Below are 16,717 nucleotides of genomic sequence, written 5' to 3' on the forward strand. Positions count from 1 at the left end.
TGGAACAATGTGAAAATGTTCACTTCCGTATGTTCAATCTAAAATGACCGACAAAATAATTGGCAGACAAAAACTTATCCTCATACAAAGTTTCTAAACTTTGTGCTGAAATTCTAAAGGAATATCCATAATGCACCATTATCAGTACATGAAGTTTCAGTGCAGCAGCTCGTTTGAACTAAAACCTACTGAGTGAAAGGAAATACAATGTTTCAAAACAAGATATCTGCCAAGCCAAGAGGTTGATCTCAATTTTGAAACGACATGATGAAAAAAGTTATGAAAGAAAAAAAAATTAAAGCTGCAAGCTGCATCAACTGCTGAATGTGATAGACAACACCTGACAATATTTCAGTAATTTGCTTGCATGGATATTAATATGAAATAATACAGGAAGCGTATCAATACTTAAACTCACTATTTCTGATAATGAACTAAGGGGTAAAATGTACCTCATTTCTGTGTAAGTAAATGGGATTTTTTTAGAAGACAGAACGTAGATTTCGAGAAAAGCAAAGTAAAGTACACAGAAATCTAAAATTACCGTTTTTCTTTGAATCTGCACTTCTTTTTTACTTAGTGTACCACTAGTACCATTACCATTACCGTCACCACCATCTTTGTCATCACCATGTTCTTTAACATCACTGTGGTCATCACCATGTTCTTCGCCATCACTCTGGACATCAGCTGTTCCTTGCTCATCAGCATCTGACTTTCCCTTGTGCTTTCACAGTCAGAACAAACATTCAAATCATAGTTATTGTGGCGATGTTTTTATTTTGCAGTGCATTTTTTTTATTATGCAGACGAACATGGCCAAAGAAGATTCTCGTGTCTTTTGTTTTTGACCATGATTGACCACGTTTCTGTTAAACACGATCAACCATAGTCACTATTTTGCCTGGGTTGTTTAATTTTTCCAATGTATCTGTCCATAAAGTTTTCTTCCCATTACACCAAAAATAATTACTGGTTTTTAAATCCAAATGGCGGCAAGACAAACCCTGACCACCGAAGATATTTTTCACGATTTGGAAAGTGAATTGGCCAATCATGCTACACAAATAAATCGGGATTTCTGCATCCTTGGAACATTGCGAAAATGTTCACTTTCGTTTTTTTTTTTAAATCCGAAATGGCGGACAAACTAATTGACAGACAAGCACTTATACTCAAAACCTTTGCTGCAATTCTAAAGGAATACCCATAATGCATCATAATCAGATCCTTCTACTCGACTCAATATTCGTTGTTGCATAGTATATGAAATTACACAACTAGTTTCATGTCCCCAGCTTGTTTGAACTAAAACCTGCCAAGTGAGAGGCAATACAATATTTCAAAGGAAGATATCTGCCAAACCAAGTAGTTGATTTGAATATTGAAATGACATAATGAAAAAGCTGTTGCAAGTTGCATCAGTAGAGCCCAAGCTTGCAGGCATAATTATTGAGGTCACGTGATCACTTATTTGGTGACCAAATATGATTTTTAGATTATATAATGAGCCATATGTTATTGCATATTAATGAGGTCACATGATTATATATGTTAGTCAGTATCATTTGTTCATTGCTTTCATTATGACATTGGTTGTATGTGCTAGGCTATACAGTGTTTCAGATTATTATGCATATTAATGAGTTTACATTTCTATATATAGTTATCTTTTAGTTCAGTCATATCTCTTGCTATATGATCAGTGCTTGAGATATTACAGTCATGCATATTGATGAGGTCAGAGACCGCTACCCCAATGTCCCCAAACTATGTGAAATGATCATTTCATCTGTTATGTAATCGCATCTCTTGTCCACTGCCTTCATAATGGCATTGGTTGCAAATCCAATATCTGCAACAGTGCTTGAGATGTTACAATTATGCATATCAATGAGGTCAGATGACCATAGGTGCCAAACCACGTGTCCTAGCCATGTGATTATTAGGGATGAATGCATCTTCAGAGTGGAAACACCACAAAATGAAAACTGGCGGTCGAACCATGCGACAAATTAATGTATTTTTCCTGTAAGTAGCCAAGGCCATAGCTATCAAGAAAAGAATTTTCATTTTTTTTCATTTCTTTTTTAAAGAAAAAATATTGCGGAAATGTCACGTGACCGAATATTTCTATTGCACGAATTCTACTATATGCCATAGAAATTCAGATTCTCGGAAACTTGTCACTTCTGTTTTAAACTCAATCCAATATAGCTGCCAAACCAGTGGACCAATTACAATTTTGAAGGTATGGTGAATAGTTCACATTAGCCCCTATCAGCATGAACACTTTGTGAAGATTCTTTACTTGTGTGAGTTTCTCACATAAACAAGCAAAAAACGAGGGAAGAAGAGGGTAAAGCAGAAACAGAAGAAAATCAGAATGATTATAGGGCCCAAGCCCATATATTAAATCAAAGTAGACATTTGAAGAAAGTAGACAAAGGTATAGACAGTCTCAACACTACATAATAGTGTTCATTTTGGTTCAATAAGAAATACTGGAATGGTGTAATGACAAAAGTGTCTGAGATTACCTAGCATACTCTGAACAACTAACACTAGCTAGATAACTAGCTAATACCTGACAACAATGTTTCTTTTAAATGAACTGAGGGGCTAAAATACATCCTTTTTTCTGTGTAGGTATATGGGAATGACAGACATGCAAAGTACACAGCAGTGTAAATTTACCGTTTTCCCCTGAATCTGCATCTTTTCTTTACTTAGTATGTCACTATCATCATTACCATCACCACCATCGTTGTCATCACCAAGGTCTTCACCATCACCAGGGTCATCACCATGTTCTTCGCCATCACTCTGGATGTACTGTACCTGCCCATCAGCATCGGACTTTCTCTTGTCCTTTTGCTGTCAGAAAACAGAAAATCATAGTTATTGTGGCGATGTTTTTATTGGGCAGATGAATAGTTGAAAAATGGTTGAAGAAGATTATAGTGTTGTCTGGTGTCTGACCATGTGTCGACCGTGTTTCTGTGTTTCATGCTCAACTAATGGTCAACATTTCACCTGTGTTGTTTATCAATCTTGCCCATGACTTTTCATATCCTATTATCCCAAAAATAACAACTGTTTATTAAAATCCAAAACTTCCTTTTTTAATTCAAGATAGCGAGCAAAGTAATTGACAGACAAGCACTTAAACTGTACCCACAATGCAGACTTAGTACATGAAATTGCACAACCAGTTCAACGCCTTCATTATGACATTGGTTGCATGTGCCAGGCTGCAAAGTGTTTTAGATTTGAAAGTTGTGCATCTTAATGAGTTCACATTGTCATATATTGTTATCTTTTAGTTCAGTCATATGTCATATGATCAGTGATTGAGATATTACTATTAGGTAACAGACCGCCACCACAATCAATGATCATTTCTGGCCATCTGTTATTTAATTGTGCTGGATTGAGATATTACAATTATGTATATTAATGGGGTCAGATTACCCCATCACACGGGTGCCGAAACACGTGACCTAGTCATGTGATTTGTGGGTATGAATGCATCTCCAATGTAGAATTCACATGCAAAATTTCAGACCAATAAATCAAACGCTACTCAAGCTATTGTACAATTTCCGACAAGCTGATTTTATGAAAAATGCAAACCTGTATTCCTACAAATTCTATTAGTACGGAACACAGTGCTGAATATGAGTTTTTACAGTGTTTTTCTTTGGAACATTGTTTTACTAAAAACAATTGTATTTTTTATGTACAACGTCTTATAAAGACTTTAAGACTGAAATGAGATATGTTGGTGAAGCATTCAATCTAAGGTTGGTCGCAAGGTTGTAAGACTAATGGGTCATTCGATTTAAAGTAGAAAAAGTAGTAGTAGTAGTGTTATTTCGTAAATAAGTGCGAAATTGGATAGATTTATTCCCAGTTATGTGACCTGATGTCAACTCATTGTATTGTATTGTCACCTGAACACCAAAGCGATATGTTCAGAGGAATCTGATGGCATCGCTATAAATAAATGAAGGTGTGAGTTGTTGGTAGGTACTATTAGCTCTTAGCTCTTGAATATAAAAGCAAATTTAGAATGAATGTTGATGTCAAGCAAAGTCAATGGCAGCATAAGAAGATCATGTGGTGGGGGCTACTGTAGCATTACCAAAATCTAATCCACGAATTCATACAGATGGCACAAGGTATTTTTCAGATGATTTCATTTCAATACCTGAAGTAAAACAATGACGATAGTCAAAGGGTCAATTTGTATTCAATGTTATGTTGTCTTGAAATATATGGTTGTCCAACAAGACAATCACTTTTATCACGATTGTCGATCAATAAAAAATACTGTAAACTTGAGTTTGAACCAAACAAATTCTGATATGAAAAACAAAGAACATGTAATTAAACTCTTGGAATCCCAAACTATTATCCATAAAATCTGGCACCAGCCACACTGCAGACACGTTCTGACGTATGTTATAACCTAAATTGCTTTCTAATGATCGATTATGAATGTGTGACATAGGAGGCACATATGCCTTTTTGACATTATCACTTTACAGTAGCATCTGATGTTAGGGGTTAAAAACAAACTTAAAACGGGACACAGCATAACAATTGATATAATAAGAAGTCATCAAAATGGTTTGTAAAGAGACTAATTAGGTTCCTAAGAATCTGAGTTTAGAGTGAAACCAAGTGTAATATTGTCAGTTATTATGATCATAATCAGATAGATACCTGCAGCAACCAAAAAATGTTCATATGATCGCTACTGAGGTCACTGTATATGAAATATAATAGGAATTGTGTGAAACTGTTGTGAAACTTTTTTTCAAAAATCGTTATGTTAGAGAAGAATTACATTTGTTGACTTTTTAAATAATTCAGGACAACAAAAAACACATTAGTCACAATACATTTGTTTTCAGCAGATGTAACCAGCCTACAATTTGACATATTATGGAATAATGTGTCTGCCATGGGAACATATGGTAAACGTGTTATAATACTGATAACATTGCCAATACCCACTAAAATACAACCATTATTTTCTCAACAACTTGGCTTAGTCCCAAAATCTAATCACGTCTGGGGCTCATGATATAGTATATGTGTACCCAGTTTTATTTCAATCCAGCCAATGCATCTTGAGAACAGGATCAGTGGAACAAGATTTAACATAGACACACACACGCACAGACTCATGAACGAACGGGCAGACATCCATCAGTATGACATTACCTCCCGCTTTTCTTTAAAGATATGGAAGCTAATACAGAAGATAAAGCTATTGACAAACCATATTATTATTTTTGTTTTACCTTTTTGCGTTGTGTCTTCTCTCCTTGATCATGGTCATCAGCAGCACTTTTATCAACATCAGATTTAGCCTTCTCCGACTCCTTTTTCTCGTCATTGATTTTTTCTTCCATGCTTTTAACTCTGTGTTTTAGTTCATCTACGTCACTTGCACGTGCCTTTTTTTCATCTACTAGTAGCTGTTTTGTCAACTGATGACTAACTTCAGCTTTCATTAGTTCGCTTTTATGCACGTTATTCAGTTCTTTGATCTCGTTTTCAAATTCCGACAGCCTGGATTGCAAGTGTTTGATTTGATTTTCTTTCTTCTGCACTGTGGCATCCAACTCTTCTAACTTGGAGGTGAGTGACGACTTAACTTCCTCCGATTGGTTTTTCTCGATCTGTAGACAAGCTACTAGCTTGGACATCTTTTCCTCATACTGCATCCGTTCTGCCAGACGCTCCTTCATCTGTACCACAGCTTCAGTCTCCTCGCTTAATTGGTTTTGTAGTTTGGCACATTTCTCGTTTGTTGACTTCAGTAGCACTCTGCCTACCTCCATGATGTACGCAGCCACGTCCATGTATGATTCTGGTATATCATACAATTCTTGTGGAGATATCTTCCTGAGTGATGTGCGTTTCATATTTCTCTCTGCTTGTCGACCTGTCACAATTTCTTTGATATTCAGAATAGGTGGGTTCAGAAATTTGCAAACATCTGAGTAGAAACAATACACTGAGTGTTCAGAACAAACTCTATATCATATGCAAATGAGAGTGGAAGCATTCAGTTAATTGGGATTACATTGCATTATATAACATTACCTCTGGCAATGACATTAAGTATATATGAAATTGAGATTTGGACCCAGTTGCCACGAAAACGGATATATTACTGTTTTTAATGAAATGTACTAGTAATTGGCAAATGATAGTAACACTTAACAATGTATTACTCAATATCCTTTGACTGTCCTTTGTATTTTTACATTTTGATGTAAGAAATTGATAGTTGGTATCGACCATGCATTGAATAAACTAATAAACCTCACTTTAGCATTCAATATAATTGATTACATGTCGCATGATTATTTTCAATGTTTATCAAACTTGTTGAGGGGTAAATGAGTCAATATAGCTGTTAAAAGCAATATGCAAATTAATATTGTCGAGTCGTGTTGTGTTGTATTGTAGTATAGAAAATCTGTTTAAAACAATGCTTACAGTAAAATCCGAATAACCTTAATAATCCTTAATAAATCTGATATCATAGATCACGAATTTTGATATAAAAAATACGTTTTATTCCTAAACTCATCAGCACGTCCGATTTCATTTGCATACACCGCTTCTTGAACGGTTTTAGTGTTTATCGCCTTATGTAGGTTGTTTATTTTTGTATTTATATTTTGTATAATATGTACCGTAATATTTCACTAATAACGTAGACATTGGTCAGGTTATGCCAAATATTTGCATCGATGGCCCCGTCGCCGTTCAAACCGAATACAAACTAGGCAATTCACATAACACAACGCCCGTTAAATAGTGGTCCTGTGTTGTTTTGGTTATTTTTTGCAGAAAAAGAAAAAAAAGAGAAAATTGAAACGAAATATCACATTAGTAATTGGTTCAATTGCCATGATTTGCAGCATCGATCAATATTGTGTATCTGTTTAGATGAGACCATATCTGGGTAAACCTGTACATAATTCGTGGTTCCAATCACTATTTTGGGTATATTTGTGTTTTTATATGTTGAAAACCAACATTATTCCTACCATTGTCGTCACATGGAAACACACTGCCTTCATCTTCTCTTATATGGGATTGGTATGTGCTGTCAATATGGAGAATCTTCCTGACACCAAGGAGGTCAAACATCTCTGCTTTCTCTGGGATAGCTGATGACATCATGTCCGCATCACAGTTATCCATGGCAACCAAACCAACCGTCCCTTTGATCTCCGTCTGTTTCCAGTATTCAGATGCAACATCGCCGAATTGTTGAAGAATGGGAAGAAGCTGATCAGTCGTTGTATATTTCGTGTCAAGTTGTATAGCCAGTACGCTCCGTTGCTTGCCTGTATAAAGACAAAGAAATCGTTATAAATATTACAAAGATCGTTACAAAAACGAACGATTTTCTCTACAAGCAATTGTCATCCGACCAACAGGTAACATGAGCTGCCATACATACCAATTTTTAAATTAATTGGTGAAGTAGTTAAGTACAGATATATATTTTAAACATTCTATGTACTTGCAACATCATGTCTGTAGTCAAATGTCATATCAATGAATAGAGTGTTTCTATGCAATGTTAGAAGTACATTCTGTTTGTATTGAATTTAAAACAGACATCGCGCGATATGATCAATCGTAATGAGCTTCTGGAATGTTAATGTACTAGGTCCTTGGATATAACAGACCAATTTTCGGATCAGAGATAGTCTTCTGTAAAAAATTATGAATCGAATAAAGCGACCAAACCATATGACTGAACAACTGTGTATGTACAATTGAAAAGCCAAATTTAATAAATCCATTGCATTCGTACTAAATTTTAAACATTTTAATTTATTCAATATGGTGATAAAAATCACGGCACCACATTGTACCTATATCATTTTTATATGCCATTAATCATACAATGACAACGCAGATTATTTGATTAGCAAGTTGTTAATGTTATATTTACTTGATATTGTGGGGGGGGGGGGTATTTAGGCTTATCTATATCAATACATCATTTGAACATAATCTGATATTTAGAGTCTATTTGAGACACGACGTTTAATTGACATCCGCCATTGACAATTGCAATTCACAAACAGACGTGGTTCGGAACGAAATTGGTCGATTGTAAACCATGCGACTAATACAATTTTCGGAAAATAAGTTGACCTGTTATCATCAACAATCTTTAACTGACCAAATAAGAATAGCCGACCCCCCCCCCCTCCCAACGATAAAAATACTTGTCCAATAAAGTAACAGCCTGGTTGACTTGAACTTCAAAACAACTCAGCCAAAACATTAGATCTCCAAGCCCATTGGTTGCTGCATTGATTTTTTTAAACATCTGGTTTGGTTAAAATCATATTTTGATTCTCATATTTTATTTACCAGCATCATTGAATATCATGCACCCAATCACTTCCACAGTCAAAGAATAATTTCAAAGATTTGGCATAAAACTTTATAAACTGATTTTTAAATAATTTAAATTAAGACTTACGGAATTGTACCAAACTGTTATGAAATCCGTCATTGATAACTACATTTGTAATCGAATAAACACAATATTGTGTTGAGATGTGCCACCAAATTGGGCTATTTTGTGGGCAAAAGTTTCTAGAGATAGGTAAATACCATATCATAATTTATATATGAATTATTAATATAATCAAATACATTTTCTAAAGGTAATTTTCGAAGTATAACAAGCAATTTTGTAAACGTTTGTCTGAAAGGGGTCATTATTTATTTCAGCATGTTGAAAAGCTATGGAGATCGGAATGTGCAGTTAGCACATCCATGCAATATTTCCAGATTGATACCTCGATGCATAATGCCGCTAATAATGCCACGGAGAGACAATAGAAATTTTCTAATACTCATAAATAGATGTAAACGTATGAACAGTCGCCATCGTCACATCGCATTCGGTAATAGCACTGTGTACTACACGCAAATCCTTTAACTGCTATAACGTATGGTTGTATAAAAACAATCCTTTACACTCTTACTTATTACTCGTGTTTTAATCATGTTATACAACCAAGATTATTTTAATGCGCAAACTAAATCACAGTGAAATACATGAAAATCTCCGCCATCGTTTTAGATGCAACTTTGTAGTGACCAATTATTCGATAGAAATTACTGTGCTTACCTTCCAAATCATCCACGGCTTCGCTGAAATATGTAGGCTGAAAAAGAAAGTATAGTAATTTGACAAATGTAATAAACCCATGACATCTCTCAATCAACATAAAACACATGTATGAATTATTATTGAAAACGTGTATGGCAGTTTTACCTCAGCCGTTTGATATGACCCAATCTCCACTTCATCTCCACTGACCTGCTCAGTTCGATACGTCAACTCATTGAATGATTCGATTTTGGGGCTTTGTGGATATGTCATCGACATGAGATTCAAATAGCCAAGTGATTTCATCATTGGATCCAATGATTGAATAGTGCTGGTCGTCTTAGCATCGGCAAAGATCGTTGTTTCGTCGTCGACTTCTGAAGAGTTAACAACAACACAAACGTTATGATTTATTTCCTTTTCACACAATGGTTTTAATATATTGTTAATAATTTGAGCAGTAATTATATACGATTACAGGCATATGCAGTTGCATACCTCTGAAATATTTCTCAGCCTTCTCCATAACAGACGGATCAACCTTAGCTACTATTCGTAAGGTGATTCCAGAGTCTGCTACCAAGGCCTTCATCTCATCTGTTATGAGAATTTTCGTTAATGATTCTTCAAGCTGACCATGTTTCAGACCATATTTAAATGTCAGGAATCCGTTCAAATCCCAGCAGCGGGCTATAAGTATGACTGATGATATTTTTACTCCAGCAAGGTTGACGTCAAGGTCTTTGAAAGCTTTGCTCATTTGTTTTCGCTCCATTTTAACAGATAAATTGCTGCTTGCGATTCGCTCCATTGTTCTATTGAACATTGTCACCGCTGCCCAATACAGAGCCCGATCTTTAGGCGTTCCCTCCACCATAATTGGGACTGGGATATCTTAATAATAGAGAAATTGTAAATTATCATTTAGTTATCACTTACATAACACATATTATTTACCGGGTTAGCGGGACGGCGAGTTTGTATCTTCATAAACTATGTAAGAAACAAGTTTGGCTTTAAAGCAGAATGAAGCGAGTGAGAACATGTCTGCATATCTACCCATATATTTTCTCTTGTACGGTACATCTGAGTCTGTACTTGTTCTTTTTCTCTTCATTCCTACTAACAAACAATTTTATCATAATGTAGAGAAGGAAAACTACTTGTAGAGAATAAATTTCAGTAACCCACGAATTATTAAACAATTGTTTTTTTCTACGTCGTGCATGCCATTGTATAAGCTGTTTTACCATGTTTAATTGTTCATTCTCGCTATCCAGAAATTCGCTGTTTACATCATGAAGCAAAGTGGGTATGTGTGATTAATTTTCTTGCAAAATTTGGTTTGTTTTTATGTCTGAATACTTTACATAGATGTGTTTTAAAACCTAGATTTTGAATGTGAATTTATGTTTACCTTTATGGTGTTTGAGTGGATACTCCTCTACCTGCTTGGCAAGTTTGTTTTCATTGGCCACTCTCAGAATGTGGGCTAAATACGTAGTATTGGTCCTACATATTATATTTGTTTCTTCCAGTGCAGTGATTAAATCTGCAGGGTCCTCGAATGATTCGAGTTTGCCCTGTGGTATTTTATTCCGGGAAAGACGTTTCATAATTCGGAAGACACCTGCAGAGATTAAAAAAATATGTAGAATTAAAATAAATATAGAGATGAAATGCATTTCAAAATTGTGCGTTTACAATTTGATTACTATGGAACACAACAGATTAGAATACAAATCTGCTTGAATTCATAAGCTGTAGTGGTGGGAAATGTGCACACTCTAAAAACAACCATAATCGTATATGTGGTGACATAAAATGGTAAAATATACAACTTTCTCAAACTCGAAAATGGAATATCAAAATCATTCATAAATTTGTTAGCACTTGTCGGCCTTTGGTATTTCGATTTTCCCAATTGTCGTTTAATTGTATATTTAGAAACAACACTGATTGGAACAAACTTGTTGTCAATACAAATACATGGTGAATGTTTCCTATTGGCTGTACGTGTATGATTGTACTTCAGCCAGGGGGGGGGAGTATAATGAATAATTCCCAGGACTCCACCACGTTCTTTATGTTTGACATATAAGTACGTACAAAATTGTAAACAACACTCTACTTACGTTTGTTTATTTGTCCTCCTATCTCTTCAATGAATTCATGAAATAGATCTAAGTCTTCTTCTCTATCATCTTCATCCGATGCTGACGACATCTTGAATGTCTATATACCCATGCGTATCGTAATGACCTTGAGATAATGAAAGGAATTGTAAACCTCAATATTGCCAATAGAACATAGGTCGCAGTTGAATATTAATATTCATTCTGAGCGAAAATTGTATATTTATTGTGATAAATAGTGCTTCACTTCACTGTAAAAACGATACAATTATACAGTTAAAACAGATTGTGAAATATTTGTGTAAAACGAAAATTGTGACAATAATAAAGAAAAATGTTTATTCATTTATGCAAAAATGTTGTTTTCATTTCAATAGTAAGAGACTGATTGATGCCAACCATGTATTTAATAAAATGTACATAATAATAAAAAAAGCACATATCATGCTTAAATAATCAATTAAATAAAATCGTTTCTGATAAATTCAATTTATGACAAATTAAAGTCCCGGAAATATTAGAAATGAAGATTTTGTTTGTTCAAACAGAGATAGCCCCTTTCAATATGGCTAATCGTGGTTCGGGATTAGAGTAATGTTGTACATTACGAATTCAATCTACATTTTAGATCAATTAATTGCATGTAATTCGTCGCTAATCCAATATGGCGACTAACATAGGTGACCAGTCATAATATACATATTATACTTTACAAACGTTGTACATAATATAGTACAAAATCAATCTGTGGTTTTATAAAATTGGTGTTTATCCGTTTTGTGGGGGAAACCAGTGTTTTAGTCAGTCCAATAGGGAGACAGTCACATAGTCGTTAACTACTAATAGTGTGTAGCATGTGTGTACATAATGCTACAAATATCATATTGCCTAAGCCATGAGAATTGATAAAAATAGAGCACTTCTATATGACAATATTCCTTTCAGTTTCAGCGATTTTATACAAACACGCTGACGGAAAAACAACAGACGAAACATACGACCAATTCCCAACAATAGCTGTAGAACTCCATGAGCCAGAGCCTGTTGGCGTGCACCTCAAAATAGAACTCATGTTACATTTAACTCTTTAAAACTCCAATTCTAGTACTTGGACCCGAGTCCCTAAAACAACTGGTCGAAGGAAGCCGGGGTAACGACACACCCTTATGACAACAATATAGACATAGTTCAAAGGTTATTTTTCGTGTTTTTTTTTTGTTATTAGTGGAAGATACCAAACGTTGACATGCCTGTTTTATTTAATACACTAAAATATTAAATAAACTGAATACACTTCTAGAGGTGGGATACACTATTGTTCTAGTGGAACTTGAAGGTAACACTTTTAGCCCCGAGTGTTTTTAACACCGACTACATGTGCGGGCGTAATACTGTGAACACAACGGTACTTAAGGTAGCAGAATAGTTTTTTGGGCACTTTTCACTTTTTTTTTTGAAAATCACACGAATAGCTCCCTAAGGCATGCTACATACATCGGTGTATTTATTTTATTGAAAAAAAAATATCTTGTACAAGTAAACTGATTTTTTTCTAGTGTGCAAACAAATGGCCAAGTTTTTGTTTATCCAGTGTACACCCAACTAGTGCATCTCATTAATATGCATGGTTTACAAACATAACTGAACTGAGGGTAAATAGATTTAAGTTGGGCCACTTTCTTTATTTGCTATTTACAAACAACTGATAAGATATCTGTTTGTAGTTTACACACAGCTGATAAGATGTGTGCACTGCTGCCTTTCTAGACAGGAAGTACAGCAAAGACAAAACAATCGCTTTAGAAACAACAAATTTTGAATAATCAAAAAAGTACATGAATGTACTACTTCAATGTAATTATATGTTAACAGAATAAAAACTTACAATAAATTTCTGTAATATTTTTTTCTTGGCTTTGTCATTGAAAGGTGTCTGACCACGGGGTTACTTTCTTAGTCCAGAAGTAATGCAGTTACATTGGGAGGGGGCTCCCTTTTACAAAATATGGTTGCAAACAATAAAGTACGGCCATCTGTGGTGGCTATGCATTGCATGAAAATTCTGGCCACAAACTACATGTAAAGGTTGATCAATGATAAGAATATGCTTGGACCTGGTTTATATAATCCATTTTTCAGAGGAGTTTTCACCAAGTAGCCATACTTGCATGCTTAGGTTTTTCTAAATTCGTAAATTATGTTACATGTAATAAATCTGTCTGATAAATACTTGGTTGTTTTATCTAATGTACTCATGCGAACAAAATGCACGGCAACGAAATAGTAGCGTGCCCCCCCCCCCCCCTGGCCGACGTCTTGACATCGGATAGTGGACCAGTGTTTCACGCAAGGCAAGGGTAGATCTAGGTAGTTTTTATAGATGATAACAGTGAGTCCGGTTACAATTAAATTTTGAAGAGATTCATCTACAAGTATAAGACCTGAGGTTACTGCGACGGTTAAACGGGGTTTGATTTTTAATAGCACAGGAAATGCTACATGCCGGCATACATCACTGGGTCACATTTTACAATTATTATCAGTAATTCTTTAGTTTAGTTGTCATTCACTAATTATGGACGAGATAGTAAGCACGCGAAAATTTCCAAGAAAAAGAAAGCGAGGAAGAAAGAAGAAAAACATCAAAAGAATAATCACTCCTGTCAAAAAAGATTGTGAAAGAGACGATGCTGGGTTCGTACAGAACAGATTTCCCCGTCGAAACCAGTGTCAGCCATGAAGTGGGCGACGAAAGTTTTACCGTGACACTGGGAGTCCGATGAATCAGACTTCGATATAGTGGGTGATACTCCTGTTCAAAACGTTCGAGAGATGTCTGTATCTCGCAGGAAAATATTGTTAACTTCCGACGTAGAAGAAGAAAGTGAGAGTGAATGTCACGGCCGATCGTTTGAAGACGGCGAGATTCGACTCGTTGACATGTCACTGTTGAATGGCGCCCTAGAAAAAGAGATTTGTCAATTTTGCAAAGTAGGCAATATCTCAATAGTGGAGCGCAGGCGTCACGGTCTAGGCAGTTGTATTCGTTCGAAACTGAGCCAGCCTAGCTTCCCGTCATCTCGAAAGAAGGGAGCGGTTTTCTAAATAAATAAAAAGGCTGCCATTGGAATGCGAGCGATTGGAAAGGGACGGTGCGCTCTGGTGAAACTGTCAAGCTATTAGGGGTTACCTCAACCAGTAACGGGTCCGCCCTTTCGCCAGTATGTACGAGCTGCCTCCAGGAGACTCCGAAACTCGTGGCATGCTTGAACTAATAAGTTTACAAACACAACGGCCCAACAATAAATACACTGTATTTGCAAACACTTCAACTGCCAAGTGTAGTCTCTGTATTGTTTGTTACTCGCAAACAGAACCGCCCACTTTGCATAATCCAAGCTTTAATGAATGACGTCACCGTTCGTTATCAGCACAGACCGTCACAAAACTCCATAGCGTGAAAGAAAACGGCCAAAAAAACAAAGTTTTTCACAGATATAAATGTCGGTTCATGATTTTTCTCGAAAACAACTTTCAAAGCATTTTATTTACAATTAACCCATGTAAATTTTGCTGCTGAAACGGGAGTTAACGTTGATTGAAGTTTGAAATCATAAAAGTGCCGATTTCTCGGTGTTCGGTTTTTGGCAATTACCGTTGACCTAATTTTAAATGGCGTTTCACTGAATAGCGCTACGATGTCGCCGTTTAGCTTTTCTTACTCTTTGATATGTTGGCTTCATATCCGTATTTGCATATTTGCAAAATTCTGTTGCGTTTTTTCACAAACCTCGCGCAAACCAACGGTATACTCTAACTTTAACACCAAAAAACGTGCTTGAAATTTGTGATTTTCGGAAAGAAAAAAAAAACTTAATGCAAAAAATAGAAATACGGATTTAAACTTCATATCCTTTGCTTCAAAACAGTGTAAAGTTTTTGATCGCATGAATGACTGTAGAGATGACAATTAAAATTTTATTTACGTTAGTTAAATTATCAGCCCCGCTGATTTTCAGAATCACGTGACGCTAAAACAAACACAATGTTCACAAAATATTAATAATAGGAAAATACAAGTCAAGAGCTTTCCAAACATATATAGATTGTATGGTTTCTTGTAAAATTTATTCCGATTATAGGTGTTTACATTTTTCATGCAAAAAAACTATCCTGCTACCTTAATTATGTCAACTGCTTAATACCTGTATATGCACTGGTCAAGGATTTGGTGAAGACAACTGTGATCAACAGAAGCCGTATTAAAAACAATGCATAGCTAACATAGGATAATTATAAAGTAGTTCTGCTCAATCTTTGTTTGAATACTAACTTTGTTGGTATCACTTTACTAATCGTCGTTACAATGGCGTTACATTAGAACGACATAATTTATCACAACAACAAATAGTAATCGAGTCAAAAATAACATGGCATTACGAGATGTTTGACTGCTTGTTAAATACTCACCCAATGAACAAAACTGACTGACTTCACTATGAATATAATATTGAGTACGGGACAGGAAACCACTTCCTTCTTCTGCCGGGACAGTAGCGTCAAATATAATGGGTTCAGAGTTCACACTCTGTGTATAATTATTTATTAATTATATAACTGCAAATGATAACAATCACACTTGTCATGGACGTCATAATCCCATTACTGTTTATATAATCTATCACTGGTGATACAGAAACATTACAAAGTAATTACAGTGACAAAGAGATACTATATGTATGTTGAACACCAATTTCTTTTAAGATGTAATGTTTATACGTAGTGCACTGTATATATGTGCACTGTATACTATGCAATACGCCAATAAGTCAGAGAAAAAGCAATTCTTCCCCAAATGACAAAAATATTCAATAAAAAATGTATGTATAATTATAATAGAAGTAACTGTACAGCAAATAGCTACGCTATAGTGAAAACACAGCAGAAATATTTTAAAAGAAAAAAGCATGACACTAGGCGGATTAACCTGTAGTGAACAATTTCTGATTCACTCTTATTGAAGCAGCTTCAAGACGAAGCGTTGTTCACACAACGGGATTTTTTTAAATAATGCAATCTTATTCGTATGAATGATAGTTATTGTGTTTCATCCCATTTACAAAAAATGGTCGGTAAAGCACCAATCAGGCAACACAAATGTTTTAATTTTTATTAATTTATTTTGTAAAATGGTTTCAATACACAGTCTATATGTTGAGAAGTATGACTGGAATATTCCTTTGTTCTAGCATCTGATCTCAAGTTGTAGTTTCTCTTCTGTTAACGTGTTAAATATTGTAACTGGCCGTTTACTTTGGTCGCTTGTATATTATTGTTGGGACACTTGATACTTTAAAAAAAATCTGTAAAGGAGGTAATAGGTGTAATAAACGTGTGTGGCCCC

General features: G+C 35.3%; 1 protein-coding gene across 5 annotated transcripts in view; it reads right to left on the reverse strand.

Annotated features, from left to right (window-relative positions):
• The window catches only part of LOC102805649 (uncharacterized), a 150,753-nt gene that overhangs the window by 126,618 nt on the left and 7,418 nt on the right, over positions 1–16,717 (reverse strand). For 3 of the 5 annotated variants that reach the window (XR_014927081.1, XM_085493252.1, XM_085493255.1), the window contains exons 2-12: positions 15,784–15,930; positions 11,314–11,440; positions 10,596–10,808; positions 10,238–10,300; positions 9,677–10,072; positions 9,344–9,555; positions 9,197–9,233; positions 7,080–7,382; positions 5,316–6,016; positions 2,698–2,877; positions 545–727 (exon numbers count right to left, since the gene is read on the reverse strand). Coding sequence is in view for 4 of the 5 variants with exons in the window: in XM_085493252.1 (XP_085349378.1) it covers positions 545–727; positions 2,698–2,877; positions 5,316–6,016; positions 7,080–7,382; positions 9,197–9,233; positions 9,344–9,555; positions 9,677–10,072; positions 10,238–10,300; positions 10,596–10,808; positions 11,314–11,404 (2,379 nt within the window). In the remaining variant the exon portion in view is untranslated. The remainder of the gene's footprint in view (positions 1–544; positions 728–2,697; positions 2,878–5,315; positions 6,017–7,079; positions 7,383–9,196; positions 9,234–9,343; positions 9,556–9,676; positions 10,073–10,237; positions 10,301–10,595; positions 10,809–11,313; positions 11,441–15,783; positions 15,931–16,717) is intronic. The other 2 variants (XM_085493253.1, XM_085493254.1) reach the window with 2 other exon arrangements.

The sequence above is a fragment of the Saccoglossus kowalevskii genome, chromosome 18 (assembly GCF_978046115.1).
Source record: "Saccoglossus kowalevskii chromosome 18, keSacKowa6.1, whole genome shotgun sequence".
NCBI classification, from domain to species: Eukaryota; Metazoa; Hemichordata; class Enteropneusta; family Harrimaniidae; genus Saccoglossus; species Saccoglossus kowalevskii.